This window comes from Pezoporus occidentalis, unplaced genomic scaffold (genome assembly GCF_034315485.1).
Source record: "Pezoporus occidentalis ecotype Australia unplaced genomic scaffold, CSIRO_AGI_Poc_V1 ctg125, whole genome shotgun sequence".
Taxonomy (NCBI): domain Eukaryota; kingdom Metazoa; phylum Chordata; class Aves; order Psittaciformes; family Psittacidae; genus Pezoporus; species Pezoporus occidentalis.
Genome location: NW_026913049.1, coordinates 1,488,160 through 1,511,212, shown reverse-complemented (window position 1 = coordinate 1,511,212; position 23,053 = coordinate 1,488,160). Strand labels below are relative to the sequence as shown.

The 23,053-nt window shown below is 37.2% G+C and overlaps 1 protein-coding gene across 8 annotated transcripts in view; it reads right to left on the bottom strand.

Annotated features, from left to right (window-relative positions):
• The window catches only part of CNTN5 (contactin 5), a 642,522-nt gene that overhangs the window by 29,106 nt on the left and 590,363 nt on the right, over nucleotides 1–23,053 (bottom strand). For 7 of the 8 annotated variants that reach the window (XM_062607752.1, XM_062607746.1, XM_062607745.1 and 4 more), the window contains 3 exons: nucleotides 21,298–21,418; nucleotides 7,638–7,796; nucleotides 7,070–7,219 (listed from right to left, as the gene is read on the bottom strand). In XM_062607752.1, coding sequence (XP_062463736.1) covers nucleotides 7,070–7,219; nucleotides 7,638–7,796; nucleotides 21,298–21,418 — 430 coding nt within the window. The remainder of the gene's footprint in view (nucleotides 1–7,069; nucleotides 7,220–7,637; nucleotides 7,797–21,297; nucleotides 21,419–23,053) is intronic. The other variant, XM_062607749.1, reaches the window with a different exon arrangement.

The window sequence follows — 23,053 nt, the reverse complement described above, 5'->3', positions numbered from 1 at the left end:
TCTGCCAGGAGTTTGATTTAAACAGAAACAGCAGGGTTTTTTTTTTATTGTGTTTACATTTTCATGGAAGTACTGTGATATGCTGAAAATGAAAGTGAAATTAAACACTATTAAAACTTATAACCCCTACACCAAACAAAAAAAACCTTCAAAATTTTGTCTAAGAGCAGGCACAAAGAATGTAGCCCTCAGCAGTCCTATGGAGCATTTGACAATATGCTTAAACTATTAATGAAGGAAAGGTGATATGGAAAGGTAAAGCTTATATATGAAGCTGAGGCAAGTTGTTTAATAATTCAGGCATATCTTATGCATGAAAAACTGTGGTGTTTGTTTAGGACAAAATGTACGCACAGAACTAGTGCTGCTGAGGGCTTTGTGTATGGGAGCAGTGGTTATAAAGTGCCGAAAAGTGCCGATAATGCCACCTACGTGTAAAATTCAAACTGTACCTGTTTTTAAAACACAAATGGCTATATTTCATTCATTATAATGTCAGAATGAAATATATAACAATTTTCAATATTTTGCCCAAAAGCAAGTACCCAAAATCTTTGATTGAGCTCATCTTTACGGTCTACCAGAACCCACAGTTTTCATTGATAAATAAAAATAAGGGCAGAGTGAAGAGAGGGAAACTTTTAGAACTAGTTTAAACACAAGCAGAGAGCAGTTTTCAAAATATTGGACACAGTGGAATGCTTGAAGGGAAGCTAACATCCACCCCAAATAGTCATGGTTTCATAGCTATGATATTAACTACCACTTCCAAAATCTTACCCAAACCTTACGAATTTCAAAGTACAAATGGAGTTTGAAAACTAGCTCTCTTAGTTGTGGATAATGTATGGTTTAGAAGGAAAGGGTTTGTTGCAGCACTTCTTTGTGTGAGGACCAAAGCAACAGCACATTCATCAGTATTTTCATAGAATCATAGAATCACAGAATTGTTAGGGTTGGAAAGGACCTTAAGACCATCTAGTTCCAACCCCACTGCCGTGGGCAGGGACACCTTACGCTAAATCATATCACCCAAGGCCATTTTCTTCTCAGTTCTTTTCCTTTCTATATAGATTTTATATATATGTGTGTGTGTGTGTGTATCTGTCTCCTATTTGTATCTCCTGCAGTACACATCTGGAAAACAGGGATGATAAGTGAAAACCCTTTCAATGTGTGAAGGCCAGCCCTCAAGTTCACACCCTCCCACGAAACATTTCACATCTCATCTGTTCAGGAATGCAAAACGTGCTAGCATCTCAGAAGTGGATAATACACTCTATTCAACTAGTGGAAAACAGGGATGCCCCAACTGGTCTCAGGATCTGCATTTCCTTTCTCACTTCATCTGTGTTTTTAATATTAGTAGTTTAGTAGGGGACAGAATTCAGATCTATTCACTGATAATCCTGTCATGTGTCATCTGTGTCTGAACAGCCTCCAGATCCCCACATATAGGACTGAAATCTCAAAAGCTATTATATATATGCCAGAAAACCAATTCCTTAGCCTTCCTGTTATTCTTTTGGCATCACACACATTTTGATTGTTTGCCAATATATAGTGCATATTATATTGAGCCTGCAATAGTATGCATTAGCAGCCTATTGTTTCTAAATATACCCATGCAATCATGGGTATATCCTCCTTTGTTTTTCTCTATGGAAAAGCACATTTTCTAGTAGCCCATGTAATCATCTCCAAATGTCACATATACAGGAGGTTATTAATTATTTTTTTAAGAGCAAAAAATACTTATGACAATGGGAAAAGCTGAAGCTTCTTTTATACAGGTCACAAACAAAGAGAGCACCACTCCCAGCAACAGAAAAACCCTAAAACAAAATCAGTCTAAACCAGGTATCTTTCTTTTTTTTTTTTTCCCCTGGACAGAGGCCTTTCCTGTTACACTATGAAGAATTTCTAGCTGAAAGTAAGTGCAACATAATGGAAAATAAGAACTTATTAAAGATAAAGCCTGAGTATAACCTGTTACTAATAGAGTGCACTACATCATTGTTACCTTGTAAAATCAAGTTTGCATGCATGATTAGCAGGTTAAACTTTGATTCTACTCAATTTCTCTCTCCCCATGTTTTCCCATGAATAGATAATGTAATTGATGCTTTGCCCCAGGCTTCAAATGACCGACTGCCTTAGTGGAATGCCAGACATGTTTAAATTCATGTTATTGGCTCTTTTCACCTTGTAGACCTGTAAAATATGTATCAAGGCTAGAACTGACAGAAATGCAGCAGCTGGCTAAAAGTTAGATGTGCCAGAAAATTGCAGTATTATCCATTCTGATGAAAGTAGCTATGAAAAGCAATCATGTTAACTAAATACGAACTAAGTAATAAGATTAGAATTTAATTAGAAAATTAAAGCAAGTGGAAACCTGTTTATTATTCTGTTGATTTCCTTATAGCATCCCTAGTATTGTTTTCATGGGTATTTTTAGATAATGGTCTAATATGAAATGTTGCTCTCATCATGGGGAAGAAGTGATAAAGTAAGCGAGGTGTGGGGAGAGAAAAAGCCTTCAGTCTCCAGTCAAATTAGCTTGTGCCATTAAATTAAAGATGACAATTTCCACTTAAGTATAAAATACGGGAAGCAGAATCACAGATTTGCTGCCTCTGTGGGTTGTCTACACAGTTATCATTCAGCCTGGTGGATCTCAACTCTCATTTAAGCATGAGACACAGTCACCTTCTCCACTGGGGGACTGGTATTTCTGGAATTTTACCCAGTGCAGGGCAGCCTACCTGTTTTCACTTGTGGGGCACATCTGTGATCACTGAAAATAGCCAGGTTGCTCTGCCTGGTTCGTAAGTAGAGAGACTGATGCCATGTTCTTTCTGAAATATGTCCTTTCAAGTATATGTCTTTTACAACTTGAAAGCTATGGTATTAGAACTGGATCCCATCTTAACAGAGATTTTCCCTGGAAGCCTTCAGATAAAAATAGCTATTAGAGGCATTCTTAAAAATAATGGATGACTGGGTGCACCAAGACAGATATTAATGTGCTAATCTGGAAAACCAGATATGAAATCCAGAGAAAACTATTATTAGATTTCCTGTTGGCATCTGAAAACTATACCAAGGGTGATAATTCACACAGTCTCTGTCTCAGAGGAGAGAGCCAAACAGGATCTGCACTTTGGGAATATCTGAAGATCAGGAAAAAGTGGCTACTTTTTTATTTTATTTTTTTAGCAAAAAAATGCTTCTGCTGAAACATGTCATGATTCTATGATTCTATGAAGTCATTTCAAAAGTGCCATAAAAATAATAAGCAGCATGCTCTTTTGCAGAGAACTGTATGTGTAACAAGTTGATTGTTTTTTTGTTTTTTTTTATTAATGGTTCTTTGTTTAAAGCAGAGTCCATTGTGTTCTGACTTCACAGCTCTTTGCAGATTCTAAAAAACTGGGCAATTATGTCTTATTGTAACTCCCATCTTCTCATTCCCTCTATAGAATATTGAACCTACCTTTTCTACAAAAAAAAACAAAACACCAAAATAACCAACGGAAACCCCCAAACCATTCAGAACTGAAACAGAAACCAAATCTTTTCTTACAGAAAGTCTTTTGAAATTGAGGTGATGGCTACAAACTTCTGCTGTTCCATGCCGTGTTAAGCAGGCACACCAAATAAATTCAGTTTCAATTTCTCTGAAGGCTGTTGAGTTGTTTTACTGGCAGCTGTCTGGATTTCAATGTCATACTACAAAATGCTCCCTTCTAAAATGACATTTTGCAGCTGTAAATCTGGTAGCAAAAAGCTATTCCTAACTGGGAAGCTGAAAGTGCAAGTAAGCAACTAGTGTGCCATTTTTCCTATTTGAACTAATGTGTTGCTGATTTATTATTCAGGAAGGCCTATATTGTTATCAGCTACATTGCTGTTTATCAGGAGGACCCCCACATACTGGAGTGCAGATCATTGCCACTTGAGTTTAAAACTGTTCCTTCTGGTAGCAGCAATAGTGGAGTATTACCCAGAAATTAATACCAAACACTGAGTGAAAATACACTGTACATTGCATGCTTTGTCTGTCCCAGGATTACTATTTCATGAATAACGTATGAAGATAGGCTGAGAAAGCTGGGGCTGTTCAGCCTGGAGAAGAGAAGGCTGCGTGGAGACCTCCTAGCAGCCTTCCAGTATCTGAAGGGGGCCTATAGGGATGCTGGGGAGGGACTCTTCATTAGAGACTGTAGTGACAGGACAAGGGGTAATGGGTTAAAACTTAAACAGGGGAAGTTTATATTGGATATAAAGAGGAAGTTCTTTACTGTAAGGGTGGTGAAACACTGGAATGGGTTGCCCAGGGAAGAGGTGAATGCTCCATCCCTGGTAGTGTTAAAGGCCAGGTTGGACAGAGCCTTGGGTGATGTGGTTTAGTGTGAGGTGTCCCTGCCCATGGCAGGAGGGTTGGAACTAGATGATCTTAAGGTCCTTTCCAACCCTAACTATTCTATGATTCTATGATTCTAATTCATTTTTACAGAGGTGAAGTTGCAGTGATTGTCCAAAGGAATGCTAAAAATGGATGTGCATGAAGACAACTTTCATTAGTGTTGTAGGAATGTGTTTTAGTAAATACAGCCTTTGTTCAATAAACACTGGGAAAGAAAAAGAAGAAACCTCAAAAACATGACAGCTAGAGGAAATCTGACATTTTCAAACCTCAGTTTATGATAAGAACATTCACTCACAAGTTAAATATATCTGTCTGATTGAAATCCTGAACCATCCTTTCAAACACAGGGAACATATTCATATATGTGAAAAAAAATAATCCCTATTACAGGATAACATAATCCCTATTCCAGGATAAACTTTTTCCAGAATATTTTTGTTCCCTGTGATAAGTACCCCCTGAATAAATAGTCATTCAAAAATTTGGGTCTAGAAGTATTTTCACTTCCAATGAAACATGGAACAAAATCAAGAAAAGAAAAATGGTAGTGAAATATAAGAGTTTTTTTTTGAAAATCATTTGAGATGAAAGTAGCTGGTGGTTTTTATTTCATTTCCCTTTCCTTCTTTTCTTACAGAACAACATGAGTAGCATCTGAATTTTCTGCTATATAGTTACCAAGTTTCACACTGTGGGGAGCTTTCAGAAGATGAGGAGGATAGTTGGAAAGAAAGCATGCTTCCACATGCATGAAGGGGAATCAAATCACTTCAGTGCAGTTAGGTGATTGCACAGTGAAATTTAATATCAGCCAGCAACTACACAGTTATTTGTAGTAAAAAAAAAAAGTCTTAATACAACTGAAGATAGGTTTGTTAGACTTCATCTGAAACAGCGCAGCCAGTTCTGGGTGCCACAATGAGAAAGACATTGATTGACTAGAGGAGGTTCACAGGAGGCCACTGGAATGGTGGGACTGGAGCATTTGCCTTGTGAGGAAAGGCTGGGGAAGCTGGTTCAGACTTGTTCAGCCTTGAGCGGAGATGGCTTTGGGGGTGCTAACAGTAGCTCCCAGTGCCTATGGGGAGGTCACTGAGGAGACAGAGATGGGGTCTGCACAGTGGTGCAGGGTGGGACAGTGGGAGAGCAAGAGACAGTGGTCATAAGTTGATATATGGGGATCTCCAGCTGGATATATTGAAATTAAAATCACAATGAGATTAGTTAACTGCTTGCACAGGTTGTCCAGAAAGGATGTGCAATCTCCCTCCTTGGAGGTTACAAAGACAACACTGGACAAAGCCCTGAACAATCTGCTCTGAAGCCAGTTTACCCAGCTTTGAGCAGAAGGCTGGACTAGAGATCTCCCAAGATCCCTTCCAGCCCTGATTATTCAGTCAATTCTGTGGTCCTGTCTAAGAAAACCAGCCTGAAAATTCTGCTGTGAATGTGAATGGCATATACACAGACTGGTGAACTATGGAGCTGAGGCACAGGATTAACATACTTTAAAGGATAAGAATTTTATTTCAGAATGCGAGAGGTGGACACATTTTGGCATTGCTACTTGTAAGTCTTACAATCTGCCTTAATGAGAAGAAAGAGTGCAACACAACTGCTGTATTTGTCCAGAATATTCACAACTACAAAATCAATCACACTTTCAAATTCAAGTGGAATCTTTGAATTTGGCACTCTTCTATTAGGTATGATCAACAAAATACTTACAAATTATTCATCTGAAGAAACATCAAAATCAAATCAAAACTCTCTAGGCCTCCTAAATAACAAAGAATAAAGAATAATCTGAAAGTCTTCTGAGATGCAGTTCTCTTTTGAGGCTTTATTCAAACCCTCTCTCTATCTCATTCTGCCTCTTAAACTGTGTTTCTCAAGCTGCCTAAGGATATTTCTCAGATTCCCAATCCCTCTTTTTGTCTCTTCATTCTGCCCAAGTTACTTACAATGATTGCAAGCTTTGTGAGACCACTGCAATTTTCCTGAGTCCCAAATAGGATGCAAAACATTTTTCCCGGGCTCTCACAGTACTATCCCAGTTAGAAAGACAATGAAATTTTTTTAAATGCAGTAACAATTTATGGTAGAGTGTGCATGACAAAGAAACACTTAGAGCACAAGATACTTCATATTAAGCTGCTTTCCATGACTTTCCCCTCTTGCTGAAAAAAACTCTGTGCACCTTCAAGTAAAGAAGTTATGAAAAATAAGGAGGGAAAGAATGCTCAGAAGCAGTTGTTTGAAGAGACTGAAAGCCTACAGCTGAAAAGCAGTGGAAGCCTGCTACAGGGCAGGCAGCAATAGCTTAAGCGTAAACCAGATGAAAAGTAAAGTAGTCTGGATGGAGTAAGACAGCAGAAAATGGGTTTATTTGACATTTTTGTTTACTATCAAAATAATAATTTAAATAATATATTATTTAAAATAATTAAACATTATTCCTGTAATTAAAACAAAATGGCTCCTCATTACAAAAAATATCACCCTGGAGCAGTGATTACTGAACACACAGAGGCGTACCAGGGAGAAGGGTATAGGCCTATTATTATATATTTAAATATAAAAGTTCTTGTTTCTGATAGTCCTAGAAAATTAACTTTTTTATCCTCTTCTTACCTGCTTCATTGGTTCTGATCACTCGCGATGGTGTACTTGGGTCTCCAGTCCCAATTTTGTTGGTTGCTACAACTCTGAACTCATACTCCACCCAAGGGTTCAGTTCAACAGCCATAGCAGACTCCATGTCACCACTTATCACATCTGGAACTGGAGACAGTAAAGAAATGTGTAGTTCACTCAAAAATCTGAGGCTCACATGCAAGTGTCTCAATGGCAAGTGGACTCTGATATAATATTGCCATTAGAAATGATAAACATCAAGGATCTAATATGTCATAAATCACAGCTAGGTTTTTGGCACTGTGGTACTCCTGAAAAGACACAGATTGAAAGATATAGGGGAGAGCTTTCTACTTATTCACAGATGCAGCATGGCAGGTGTCTTTGTGTTGTCCTTTCAGAGCTGTTGCTAAGTAACATAAAAGGAATGAAGAAAGAAAGAAAAAAACAATCAGTGCTTTTAATTTGTCATTGTTCTATCTGTCCCTGCAGTTGCCAGTGATTATTATTGTGATGAGCAGGAGTTTTGAACAGTTTAGTTGCTCTGTTTGAAAGTTTTTCTCACCTGTTTTTACTGTCTGCCAGCCAAGAGAAAATGGACTGCGTGCTTGCAGGTTGTAGAGGGAGATAGGGCTGTGATTGTCTGCCCCAGGACTCCAGGAGAGTGTTGCTGTTGTGTCTGAAATTTCCTCCACTATTACAACCCCTGGGGGACCAGGAGGACCTAGAAATAAAATGGAATAATCAAACAGACTACACCATCATCGCAGAGGAGCAGTAATAGTAGAGGAGATGCATTCTGTAGGGACTCCCTGGAGTTCAATATCCGTGAAATACAAGGGTTAAAATACAACTACATCACAGAGGTACCTCATTTCCATGATTTCTGCTGGTAAACTGTGATTGTTTCTACTGTTTAAATGCTGCATGGATGAGTATCAATTAACTTGTCAGAGTGACAGTGGAAGAACTAGAAATAGAAACAGATTAAAAAAAAGATAAATCCTCCAATCCTCCATTATAATTGTTCTGAACCTGAAATTAAAGGAAAAAATGAGGAACTTTAAAAGAAGCATGCAGGTTAGACTGAACAGTTGCAGTCACATCTTCTGTGTGAATATTGTCAGCATTTCCTTGTCAGCAGGAAAGACAAATAGTGATCAAAATGAAGCACAGGTGGATTGCTTCTTGAAGAACAATAATATTGGTAATAACTGAATCAAGAATGCAGCATTCATCCTTCTCAAATTCACTCATTCAGGGAAACCTCCTGAATTACTATCCTGCTGGAAGTACAGCTGTTTTGATTCAACTCTTTGATTTAAAGCTATTAAAACAAAAACAAAACCCAGACCCAAATATTTTGAAGGCAGAGAGCTACTATGGGTCCATTAAAAACAAGCAAAAAAACCCACAACTTCTCACTTTAAAGAAATTAAAGGATTATTTATTCTACTTAGATGAACCAAATGAGAATATGCTAATCACCATTTGTACAGGCCATGTAACTCATCCAATAAGTGAGGCATGTGGTAACAACCATGACTTTGCAAATTAAAATGTGGCTGTAATGTCCCATTCCCACCCCAATTTTCTTCAGTTCTTTCTGATATTGATATTACTGGTGTTATAAAACATTGTTCATTTGCACTTGCCAAGCTAAATCAGTGGCAAGGTTCTCCTGGTTCAGGATCCTCTTCCACAGTTGCTGTAATCAGATGTTTAGGGGAAAATGCGCATCTCTGTCATGGGTAAAAGCAGAATAAACATCTTTCTTCTGGTTTCTTTCATGTAGAAGCCTATATAAGTACTGAAGGGCAGGACTTAAAACTGCTGTAGTTTTAATGTTAATATTATTAATAGCTATATTTATTTATGAAAAATCTGGATTCTCTTAGCATCCAAAATCCTTCTGATTCTTTTCCGTCCTGTTGTTGAAGGCTGAAGTTTTGCTTCTGCTCCTACAGAGATGGTGGACTGTGGAATCAGAAATGCGCTACTGGAAACTTTCTCCCAGAATGAAACTGCAGGAAGGGTGGTGATAGAAACAGCTTTAGTAATAGAAAGCAACTGCTGTTACATTTCCGTAGAAGCCCAATGCTGCTTGCATGTAGCATGAGCTGTAGTGGAACAGACCCTTTGTATACCTCTGTTGCCACAAGCCGTGATGAGTGGTGCAGTCCCACTTGCTGAACTGTCAGAGCTTAGCAACTGCAAATCACGGTGGCAAAAACTCAGGTCTGGTGCAGCTGTAGCTAGGATTTCTGCATCATTGAGCTCAGCATTATTATATTTTAGTGCTATTTCATTCAATCAAATCTTTTGGTGGCTAAAATCCTTAGTTCATGAGTAGAAGCAAGTTTATCTAAAAACAAAGGCTAAGAATCCCCATTAACAGAAATATTCTTAGTTCCTGTGATTTTTTTGCCATTTGCAGCTGCAAGCAGCTTTATATTTCCTCTGATATGCCTTCAACAAAAGCATGTTTACATGAACTGTGATAACAGTATGATCAGAGTTTTGTAATAGCTGGGCTCAGTAGCTTCAGAATTGAAAGAGACACTGAATCCTTTAAATGAGAAAGCAATTTACATTAGCCACTTTGCCTCTCTTTGTTTGACAGTGATCTACAAACAATTGACATTAAAATGTTGGAAATGCATGGTGTTTAGAAATAACAACAATAACAACAAAGACAAATCAATGTTTGAAATTCAAGGGATTCAATTCCTTCCATCCCTGGAATGGAAGGAATTCAGTGAAGTCTAGTATTATGGATGTATAATGGAAAAAGACTGGCTCCATCACACGCTGCAATTGCTTCACAGAAGCCCAGGAAACAAGTTTTTCCACTTCCGTGGATGGTGGTGAGCAGCTTCAGTGCTGGGAGTCTCTTCTCTTCGCTTGCTTTGAGTGCTATCAGACTTGACGTTGATGCTGTAGATGCCTTTGGACACCTTGTGACTCTTGGCCTTCTGGATTCCCATCTTCATTTGCAGTTGAAATGACTTGTTTTTCTTCCCAGGAGTAAACGTGTCCTCTGCACTCCTGCCTTCCTGCCAAGTGTTTGCTGTTCTTTGATGGGAAGCCTTTGATGGGAAGGTCAGGCCTTCATCTCAGAATAGCAAGTCCTGGGGCTAATTTAATAAAATAGGGTGATCTTCAATCTCCATCACCTATTGTTTCAGGCTATCTGTTGATGTAGGAAAATATTAGTGAAATTTTTATTTGTAGCCATGAGGGAAAGTTTAAAGGAAAGCTGGGATCTTGATACAATCATATGCTTTTACTGGGTTGGAGCCCTAGGCCTAGAATTATATCTTGGTCCCAAGCACAAACAAGATTAAAGGGAAATACTTTTTTACTTTTTGTCTACAACACTATTTTTCCCATGCACACTGAATGTTGTTAAAGAGTTTCTAGCCACTGTATTAGAGGCAAAAGAACAAGCATCTTGCTTATATTAAAGGATCTAAAGTATACATACACAGACATCTCCTGCTAAATTCTCAATACATTTTGTTTTCGGAGTTCTTTCATGTTTTTTAAACCTTTTAAGTGCATTCCTAGGCATGACAATGTGTCATTATGCTTTCTGAGATGTGCGCTCTGACACAGCCTGCAGGATGACTGCTAAAAAGCATTTTCATTTCCAACAGCAGGCATTCTTGAAAGCAGATTAATAAAGGACAAAAGCCTTGGTGATGACAAATGTATGACAGTTAGCCAGGACCTGAGTGCTATGCAGATGTCACTCATTTTTGTAGAAATCTCATTAAATTTTATGCTTGGATGTAATCATTCATTGTGTCAGCCTGATGGCTAATGCAGAGAAGCTTTTCTCCCAAGGGCTGTGTTATTGTTCAGGATCTCTAAAACAATTTTTATTTGAGAATAGCCAATTGAGGAACAAATGCACAGCCTGCTCAAATGCTTCTCTGGAAACTACACAGAAAATGACTGGTCATAAATGCACTACAGGGCAGTCGACCTTCATAGAGAAGACATTTGGGGCTGTGATAGGCTCTTATGTGGCTCTCAGAGCACTGGAAACCCAGCATCAAGGATATTAACCAGTTACCTTCTTTCAGAGCAATTCCATAGATTGATGCTTCATTTCAGGACATGTGTGACTGCATTTTGGCAAACTTGTTTTATGTGCCTTTCTATTGTTGGAATGATCATCCTGAGAGGTCCTTTAGACTACTTGCCATGGTGCAATGTTAATGTGAAAGTTCTTGAAAGATGATTACCGACAATTGCCTTAGCCAGTCAGTGAGGCAGTGCACTTTCCTGTGAATCCCAGAATGTGTGCTGCAGAACATGTGCTACTCCACCGCTGCCTGACCAGGTTAATTCTTACTTTTACCAAACAACTAAAAGCTTGAAATGTAACAGCTCAAGAACACAGATTTCTTGACCTGAAGATTTTGCTTTCTGAATTATGAAGTGTACTGACTTGTCATCAAGAAGATGAAACGTCAAGAAAAAAAGGAAGAGGCAGGAACTTCAGAATAACTGAAAGGGTGCTTGACAAAACGGGTGCTTGACTGTTGTTGCATAAATCCCTGTTGATGTGCCCACCTATGGCAGACGTGTCTGCACACGGAGGGGAAAAAGAGTACAGAGAGAAAGTTCAGTGTATAGTAAATGTGATAGGCACTATGGCTTTAGTGGATATACCGTATCCCCAGTCCCTCCACATGTGGTGTACCTGAGTAGTTTCTGTAAGATAGCTACATGAGGGTCCTGGGCAGATGGAAAGATTATACCCCAACCAGCAGCAGGAGAGACATGGAGGTTAAACTCAGGGTTGAAAGGAAAGAAAGAGAAGATACTGATATTCTAGCCTGAATAGTCTTGACTCATTCAAGGGATGAGGGTCAGGAGAAATCCATGGTGTCCTGCCTGAGAAGACCTTTCATAGTAAATGTATCATGCTTTGCTCCTTTGCCCTGATAACTTCTCTGCCTTGTACAAACCTAAAAATAGAGGATTTGTACAAGACAACTTAGAGAGCTGCTGACTGTTGTGAGCTTAGATGCCAGACCAGAACCTCTAAACTGGATCTTTGAACAGTGGGAGTTGTGACTTGACACAAAATGGATGGACAGTGCAGCAAACATGAACTGAAATTTCACCTCAGGAGGAAAAGCACCAGTAGCCTATGAATTGTATTGTGAATGGCATACCTAGTAGGTCCCAGACAGAGCAAGACCCTGAGTTTTAGACATGTCTCTTTCAATGGCAGGCTCTGCTGACTACCTTTAGCACTTTAGGGCATCACTTGCCAGAAGTTCCAATTCTGATGTGTGCTGCCCCCTTTCCTCTTTGCAGTCACAGTGCAGGCATCAGCACTCCCAGCACTGCATCAGTCTCTCAGGCACTGAGTTTGTGAACATCGCATCCGATTTGTACTTTTGTAATTGTTTCTAGGCACTTTTTGACTGAAGTTACAGATATGAGTTAAGTTGAGGTTTCTAAAAAGTTTCTTAGAACAAAGGCTTTTTTTAAAACTCCTAGAAAACCCCACAATTTTTTAAAGATATGAATCTCTTTCCCTTTCACACCATTGAAGATATTATAAAAAAGGTCCTGTTACAAGATGAGATTGCTGGAAATGTTTTGGTCTGGAGACTGTAGCTTAAAGGGCTGACACTCCATCTACAGTAACATATTATTTCGCAGTATTTTGTAAATGTTTAAGCTATACTGATATGCTGAATAGGGCCAAAGCACAGATCTGAACACACTCTATTATGTCGTCAGCCAGTCGCTATTGTAATTTTGACGCTGTATGGTTATGACTTTCCCTGCCAATGCCTTGGCACATTTAATTGATTACCCTGGGCTGGGGCAGATCCCAGGAGGCAGCATGTCATGCATAACCTGTTCTGAGAAGAGTGGGGGAAGGGGAATGCAGCTGTGTGGATGGGAACTCTGCTGTACCTATAGGTCTCAGGGAGCAGTAAACTATTATGGACATATTCTTTGAGTCCAATTAATGGGGTGTGTGCTTAGGGCATCTTCCTGGCCTCTGCTGCAGCGCAAATGTAATTTCAAAGACCAGCAAGAATATGCTGACCTTGTTTACGTTCCATTTAATAATGTTGTGTTTGATGGCCTTTAAACCTAAGTGCTTGTCTTTAAGTTTTATTGGCAATATCACAATTGAAAAGAGCAGTGTGGTCAACCTAACCAGCAGTTCCTGCTTTATATTTGCTCCAGGTCAGTGGAGTTCAGAGGAAACATTACTTCTCCAAAAATATATCATGCTAGTGGATTTCTTGCTTAGACTGGTAGTTTTGCCAGTCTACAAGATGTATAGTTTTAACCTCTTTTTTATTTTTAGACCACAAAATGTGTGCTCTTAAACCACAGATTGTAGTCACACAGGCTTTCATCCCTTCACACTACACAAGTGCTCTCTGCTCAAGATCTTAAAGATTCCAGGCAGCTGTTTGATCTTGAAGTTCATTTTACTTACAGGATGTATGTACAGTGATCTAGTTAGCTTTTAGTGCACAGTCTTACAATACATGTTATACATCCTAGAGGCAGGTTGATATTTAGCTTATTTTAAGGAATCTTCCTGCCATGAATGTTGTACTAATATTTGTATGGTTCAAAGGATTTTAATTAGCTTTGTATATTCTAATAAATTTCCAGGAGCGTACAACACTGATACAAAGAATTAAGAAGAATGGACATTATTTTTTTCTTCATCTAGAAAAGCGTAAAGTCTATTAACATTCATAACAGTAGAAAACACATTTTGAGCATTAAGAGTGTAAAAGATAGCGCAAACTGCAGCGAAAAAACTGTCACTAAAATACACAGAAAATATCTGCCATCTAAATATACTAAAATCATTCAGTATAGCCCAATGAGATAGTATTTGAAACAAAATTAACTGTGTTAGTTTTTAGAGATCCCAGGTCTATTTCTAACATGACTAAGACCACTAAATTATTTATCTCCTAAACAATATTTTATGATATATATGTAAGATATGAAATCATTTCTATAAATATTGTAATAAAATAAATACTAAAAGTACTAGATGTGCTGGAAGTCTTTTATATGATCATTGAATATAAGGAAACATGCAGAAATATTTTTTCTTTTTTTTTTTTTTTATTTTACCTCTTTTTGTTACAGAAGATGGCTCTTTTTGTTATTTATCATCTCAAATTAAAAAAATGAACAAACTGCCTGGCTACTGCATTACTTTAGTTTGCTTGCAAAGAGCTAGTGGTCTTTTTGTTTGCTATGCTTTCATAGACTTAGTTACCTTGTAGCGTCAACCTTTGCTACAGGTTACAGTTCACACTATTTACACTGCAGAAAGTCAAACACCAAATGAGTAATTCTGGGACTAGTACCCTTTGATCCTTTGCAAAACCAGGGATAAGGCTGCAGTGTAACTGGAACAAATGGATCAATCTGAAAGACAGTTTGGTAATTTGGAGGCAGCCTGGCTTATCCATACACTGGTTTAAGGCAATGTTTAATGCAGCATCTGTTTGAGTAGCATGTAATCAATGCTGCTTACTCTTTTGCCTATAATGTATTGTAAATCAGATTTGCAAGAATAATTTACAGACAGGACTTAAGTGATGGAATTCATTTGATGACTTAAAGTTACTAAACCCAGTAATTTATTATGATAAAAATCTTTCATTTGATTAAATAAATATTAAAATACTGGACACTTGGTACTATTGATTAGGCACTGAAGCTTTGACAGATATATAAAAAAACCTTTAAGTTCACAACCTTCTATTCCTAATTTGGTCCTGATGATCTTAACACTAATGCGATGCAGGAAAGGGATAACTCTGAAAAATAACCTACACCGGTGTTTGTGGCACCACTATCATCACTAGCAATATAGAGATTTATCTAGGAAAAATCCCTTGGTTCTAAATGTTTGAAGCACTGTCCCAGCCACATTAGACAACAGTATCATGGTAAATTTTGCAGTGATCCTCTAATCTGCAGGAAACTGCTGTTCTCAGAAAATGCTGCTGCACCAGGAGTCCTACCCACCTCAGTGCAGGTAAAAGGGATCTCTGCTCTTTACAGCCTACAGAGGAGCCTCACACTGGTCTTTGTGAAAGCATGTTAGACTCTCATGTGACATTCCCGACTCAAACTGTTTTTCTTTGTTGAACTGTACAGATGCTTTTCTAAGCCATACCTCCAAACTTGCAGGAGAAACAGCAAGGAATTTAAACCAACTGTTTTTTTGTAGGAAATGTTATACTAACACTTTTCCTTATTGCAGTCTTTGGGAAACCGATGATTCAAATGAGTTCATTAGAAACTGTGTGTTTCAAGAGCAAAGGAACACTTTCTGCCAAAAGCAGATGTAAGAAGTAGCCTTCTGCTCTTAGCTATGGGTTCTGCTGGTGTTCTTCAAAATCCCCATCGATGAGTAACAGATTTTGTACTGATGAATTAAATAAACACAAAGTGAAAAGCACTGTTGACCTTTTTCTAATGTAGCTGATTAGACCCCATAATGTAATACAGGTTAGCCCCTTCACAGTGTCTACCTTTTTTATGCAGAAGCATTTGGTGCATTAAATGTCTTTACAGTGAAACATGGTAGAAGATCAGAATCACAAAAATATCCTCTGTAATGATAATTTGAATGTACAGATTGCTTCAAATTTCTGCAACATAATGGGGAAATAAGAATATAATGAGCCCTTTTTGGAAGATAGGCTTTAAAAATCAAATTAACTTACCAAGGAGGCCCTGTCTTCAGGTAACTTGACATATTGCTGACTACAAGATCACCTGAGACATCTGTGAGATGCAAGTCTCCTGGCTGGTCCTTGGGTGTTTGGTAACCGTGTTTGTGATCATATCATTAGTGTCAGAACACGACATGCATATTTATCTTGTATTAGAGCATTCTGCTTTAGTAACCACTTCTTTGTGAGAAATCAGTATAGAAACAGCTCGACTACTGCTGTGCCAATGATAGATGGAAAACCAGCCAAGCTGAAACATTCTGCTATTCTGCTCCTCTGCTATTTAGTATTCACTGAAAGCTGAAGATCTGTGTGGATAAATAAAGGCTGGTAGCCAGGCAAAGCATGTGACATGGGAAAACTATTCTTGGACTGATGTCAGGAACAGGAATGACATTCATAAAAAAACATAAATCAATTTTTTTTTCTTAAATGGCTGATGACTTCATGTGCTGGGGAAAACATTTACTGACTGTGTAGCGAGTATCCACATTCTCCTGTAAGCATCCTTGTTTGCATGGCAAACAGCTGTTCTGCACATATTTTCCTTGGGTGAGCAAACAGAAGTGAAATAAGGCAGTAGCTTGGGTGTCAGGAATGTGAGTCCATAGCTGTGATTTTACTTATTTATTTATTTATTTATTTATATTCACTCACTCCACTAAAACTATTTCTTTGACTATCAGACATACATAATTCCTACTATGGGATTCCACTGAAGTAGGACATTTGTGCAGGCCTCTTGCCAGAACAGTTGCCACCCTATGTGAAAAGCTATTTTCTCTTCTGGATGTCCTTGAGCTGTATCAATCTGCCCTATGTGGCTTCTTATGCTGCTATGAGCTGTGGTGACTGCTTTACAGGAAATCTTATCGTAGCATTTAAGGCTTTTCCACTGTCTGTCATTTTCCTGCTGGAGGGCAAATCCGGTGTGGAGGACCCATGCCTGTTATTTAGCTTTTCCTTTTCCCAGTACACACTTCAAGGTATTAGCTTCAGCTGCTGACAGTGATTCCTCTGAGGACTACGTTAATTTTTTGGGCACAAGTAAACTCAGTGGAAGAAGCAAATATTTAGGTTGCTGGAGATACCCTAACTTGTGCCCTACACTGTCAAGCCCTCAGTGTCTCCTGACTTCTGTGCTCCTAGCTACTCTGCCTCAGAAAGAGGATTGAACACATCTTGATCCTACCTAATGTACTGCCTGCAGGTATAGAATTTCCTCGAGGACAGACAAGTGTGATATCAAGGCTGGGTCAGAGACAGCTAAGAAGAGGTATCCTACCTCATAGATGAGCAGCGCAGTTACCAAGCTAAGCCTTTGAGCTGGATCCTCTCTCATCCTACCCTTATTCAGAGAGTGAAGGGTGCAGAGACTCTGGGGACTTCCATAGAGTCAGGGAGCTCGGATGAATAAAAGATTGTAACTTATTTTTTTAGGTAGCTAATAATAAGAACATGTTGTGATGATGAATAGCAAAGAATTTTGTGGAAGTATAATTTGGAGAGGAAGTGTTTTGCAAGTTAGTTAGTAGCCTACCTGAATCTAAACAGATGATGTCAGTTATGTCAGGACAGCAGATCTCTGAAGGCCACTTCTGACAGATGAGACTTCTGAAATAATACTTCTAATTCACAACCCATTCAAAGATTCTAATGCAAGACACATAGCCTGGAAAGCCTGACAGGTCCAGCTGCCAGGAGAACATCTCTTCCTAATGGAATCTGCATTATTGGTAGCATTAGAAAAATTAAATAGAAATGTAAAAATAAATAACTTGGGCTGGAAAAACAGCCTTTAAGGAGCAGAGAAATTAATATGGGCTATTAAAAAGTCATTTCTTACTTTAATATACAGAATTTAATCATATTTTCAAAACACTAAGAAAAGTATTTAGGTTTTGTTTTGATTAGTAGATGTGCACAGGACTTGAATCTACGTTTTGACCAAATATGATATACAGTATACTTTCATATATAGTCTTGAAGTATTCCTGAAAGAGATTAATTAAATAATAATAATTATGGAAATAATATTAGACATGTATTTCACTGCAACTTACCTAAAATCAAGAACCGCAAGGTAGTAAACTTGAAAATGGCTTGAAAATGGAAAATGGTTTTAAAAAAATCTATAACCTATTGTAGGAAGTTGCAGAATAGAAACTTACAGCTGCCTAATTTCTTTTGCTGTTCACACACGCACACACACACACATACACACATGTAGCAAATTCATAAGTCTTCTTACACCATTAATTGCCTTCTTGTAAGTAATTAGACTCAAAATATTTGAGATTTACTTTAATTAATTCTCTGTTCTTTAAGTTGCCTTTCACTGGTGACATTTTTGTAATTCAGCTTCTACTGTATGATGCAGAGCAAAGAACAAAGGCAAAAATAGTGACGCAGCTCTCTGGCATATATGAAGGGATGTTCCAATAGAGCAACCAGCAAGAATGGTTTCAAAAAGATACATATGGTTTAAGAATACTCCATTCTTTGTCCACAGTAACTGATACTGAGACATTGCACTTGCTTGAAAATGCAGTGGTGAATGTCTGCTGAAGATCAGCATGTTAGTTATACACAACAGGAGTCTGCAAAGAGTTTGTTTCTCTTTCCTCCATCTGAAGAGGCTGCAGCAAGTCATAGTCGTCTTCCAAGCCAATTGTAATAAAGTTCTGGAAATCTGTCCTTTGACTTAAAAATAATCCACCAGCTGAATACATAATTCAGTATAAATTTAGTCATTTTACTAATGGCAATAATTCTGATATTCATTAATGTCTAAAGGAGGGAAAATCAGATTATTTTAATTATTCTGTATATCCAACTTATTTTCTGTAGAAATGGTGTAAGCAGAATGCTGAGTAAAAATTACAATGATATATTAAAAATACCATATGAACCTTACAATATAACTAATGATTAAAATGCTGTTGTATGCTGGTATGATATCAGCATTCCAGACTGTCATTTTCTGCAGAGGCAAAAAGAGAGAAAGGTCAGACAAGAATGCACTGAAACTTCGCTTATATTGGTACTTCTAAGAGTTCATAACAAAGCTCCTGCTAGCTCAGTTTGGCCACGTGCTGTAACATTTAAAACATGAAGATGTTTTGAAATACGCTTAAAATGAAATTATTTTACCTAGAAACTATACTGGAAAGAAAGAATATAGCTTTGGATTTCAGTGGCAATTTGTTTTCTTCATAGATGATGATTTCCTCTGTCGGGTCAAATTCTTCAGAGTTTATTGAAATATTTATTGAAATTGCTGCTGCTGGTCTCTTTTCCTAAGTAAAGTCCAGTATATCCAAAACCGAAACCTAAACAAACTTGAAAGGTTCCGCAATCTGGAATCATCACACAGTGTCAAACTGCAGACTACTGAATGCAATCTATATACTGAGATAGGGGGAGAAAAAAGTATTAGACACCAAAATGAAAATGAAATGCCTGCAACAGTATAAGAAGAGATAAATTAAATTCTAAATATTTTGGATTTTTTAAATGCTGAAGTCTATAAAGAGTAATTATTAGCAACTCTGCACTGAATGTGCATTAGACTTTCTGCAATACAAAACAAAACCATTTTTTAGTGAAAGAAATACTGACACTGTAGGATCTTATTGCCCTTTTTTGCATAAGTTTCACAGATATCTTAAGGAAATTAACTACTTCAGCAAACCAACTGCATCCTATAATTTCATGAAAACTGAATTTTACATCAGGAAAAAAGCAGTCACACAGTTTAAAGCATTTTGTGGAAGCGATGTAAATATTTCTTACTGTATCCTATAACTATCCGATTGTAGAAACAAGAATTTAAATTCCATTATAAAGCAGTTTTAGTTTTCATTTCATCAGCAAGGTGGCACGGTAATGAGACACCCACATATATACATTCTGATTCTGCTTACAACACCCTTTGTTTTTAATCTCAAATCTCTTCCTCAGAATAGCATTTATTTCTACATCAAATGTAATGAACTCATTTATATAACCTGCATTTTTTTAGAAAATAATCCTGTAGCCCATTTGCAGTGTCCTAACTCATAGTAAGCATTAAAGCTGAGATTGCTTTGCTTCTCCATCAAGCCTCCAGCGGTCTGAGAGGTAAAGGTAACACGCAAGCTCCTGCATAACCCACGAGGATGAATCAGATTTCATAAGGCAGCTGAAATCACATTATATGCCTGTGTCGAGGCAACTGAATACCACCATCCCAATAGTGCCATAGCTCACAGAAATCTGATGGTCTTCAAAGTGACTTCATGGAAATTTTTAACAGCTACTTTCATCAAAATGTGAAGAGCCCTGCGGTCAGCCAGAAACATTCTTTACATTTAAAGCATATATTTGTCCTAAAAATGATGGATATGGACATATCTAATCTAAGAATATGGATGAATGTGGCAGAATAAGTATTTTTAAAATATTATCTCAAAATAGTTTTGATTATTTTTTTTTAATCTGGAGTTTTTCAAATGTTAATAAAATATCTACCTTATTTTTTTCACAAAATGTAAATCCATGGTAAGCCCAACTAGCTGTGCTACCGAACAGGGACCCATTTATCTGGAAATTGCAGGACCCACTGGTTGTAATGCCAGTAAGTGGACTGTAAGTCCTCAAGTCCCATGAGGCACTGAACACACATGTGTATGCACACGCAAGCAGAATGCAAAAAATACTCTGCTTAATGGAATGTACATTATGATGCTAATGCTCTCCTTTATGGTAAACTTTGTTGCTTATTGTAAGCAAATTGGTGTCGCAGATATGATCTGTGATCCTGCAGGACAATGACTTTGCATTCCTGTGTATAATCAAAAATGTTAAATGACAGGTAAAGCAACAGATTGAAAGACTGGGTCTAAAGATACAGTAAAAATTTGCCGGTGACAACTCCATGCGTGAAAAAAAACACCAAAGCCCTGTCATATTATGGGGCTTTTTGTTCATTGTTCATATCTATCATTCTATATATATCATATATGCATATATCATATATCTATCATGCAGCATCAAAATGCTGCATGATCCCATCTCTTAGGGATTGAATGAATATCCCTAAGCTCTTAAACCTGAGAGAATGGCTTAACCATAAGATGAAAAGAATCACAGAAAATAGCACAAAACTCACCACATCTACCTTACCATGTGAATAATTGTCTACATTTTAACTGATCCAGTATACCTTTTGTGCAATTACCTCTCTTAATACTGTATGTCCACTAATGAGCTGTCCCTTGTTTCTCATTGCCATGTCTGCAGGTCAGTGTATGGTGAAACTAATTTCAAAGACAGGAAGTTAATCACAACTGTTTTTAATAATATAAAACCTGAAGATTAATGCGTAGCACAGGTGTCCCTGAAGCCCTCATATTTAAATTTCCTCATACAATAGTTTCTGGTGATTGCGTTTTCAGGTGGCACTGCAAGCATACTCACCCCTAACAAGTAGCTCCGTCTCATCTGACACGGTGTCTGCTGTCGTCTGAACCCTGCAGCCGTATCTCCCAGCATGCATCAGGAGGATGTTTCTGATCATTAAATCTGCAGAGGATGCTTGCTGAAACAGGGATGAAGTGCCAGTTTAAAATTCAGTAAATCTGTGTTCAAGGTAGTGAGGGAGTTTTGCACAGTGTGAGGAACTCATCATTGCAGCTTTCATCTTAAAAATGTATGCGCCCTAATACTCTCTTTCAAGGATTATCAGAACACTGCATTTATACAATTATTAATAGGGATTAAAGAACAGGATTTCAGGTTTTTAATAACTTTGACTTCGCTTAAAACACCCTGTGCATATTTGCATGCTCAAAGAAAATTATCCCAAACTAGTACAAAGAAATTCATTAAGGAGATGAACAGAAATATTTTAGACACAATCCTTGGTATTAAAAAAGCCCTCTTAGAAATGAAGGGTTCTTTCTTCTTCTTCCTCTTCCCTACAGTGCAGTGACATTTCAAGAATGTTTTGCTAGCGCAATGAAATTAAGGTAACTTGATAATTTCTTTTTTTTTTATTAACATAGAGGAAATTAATACTAAATATGATTGAATATGAACAGATTCACATTTTTCCTGTTGAAATCTGTTATATACCAAAATCTGTCTTAGGCAAACCCTGAATGAGTGTACACAGAGAATCAGTTCAATTTTTTTTTAGTATTCCAGCCAACAGTAATTACAAGCTCCCAAAGTTATGAGCAGAAAAGAACGGAAAAGTCAAACTGCCTTTTAAAGCAGTAATATTGGATTTCACTTGTACAAAATCACTGCTATATCCAAACCGAATGGAGTCAATATATCTCACTTAATCAGATTCAGAACCCAAGTCCATAGATATTGTTGATTTAATGTAGTCACTACTCAGGGAAAGAACAGGTAAGTGAGAACAGAAGTCACCAGGACCGCATGGTGTAGCAATTACAATTTACTTTCTCAATTCTGCATCCTAAAAATGCTTGCGACATTTTTGATTTAAGGTAAGCAGTTATAATTTTAGCAAATTACTGTAAAGTATTTTTGTTCTTTTCAAAGCATTTTTGTTACTCTTAATAGTAAGAGTAAATGGAAATAATTTTACTGTTTTAAAATTACAAATGGAAATAACTTTAATGGAAATTAAAATGGAAATAACTTTAATGTATTAACTGAGTGTAGACAATGTCCTGCAAATATCTCAAAATTATCTTATTATTGCTACTTTCCACAATATGTGAAACTAAAATGTTAAGTTTTTTCAGCATAAATGTACAGTTTGAATAACATTATATTACACATTCCACATAACATTTGTATAATATAATTATGGACTATATAATACACAACCTACGATATATAATGCATATTTTTAATAATTACAAAACCCAATATAGTTTATAATGTATAACAGTATATTATAAATAATATTGTATTATATAAACCACTATTATATTATTCTGCTATTAACCATTATCTAGAGCTTATATAATACTATGTATATATAAAATATATATAAAAATATGTAGTATATAGTATAATCTGGTATAATGTAATAAATATAGTAGGATATTACGTATGACATTATATATTTCTATAGTTAATTATATTTACCATATACCCTATATTGCATTTTATATGTTACATATTAATACTTGATTACTACACAGCTAATATAGTATAATACAAATTAATGTATGATACGTATTATATACAAATG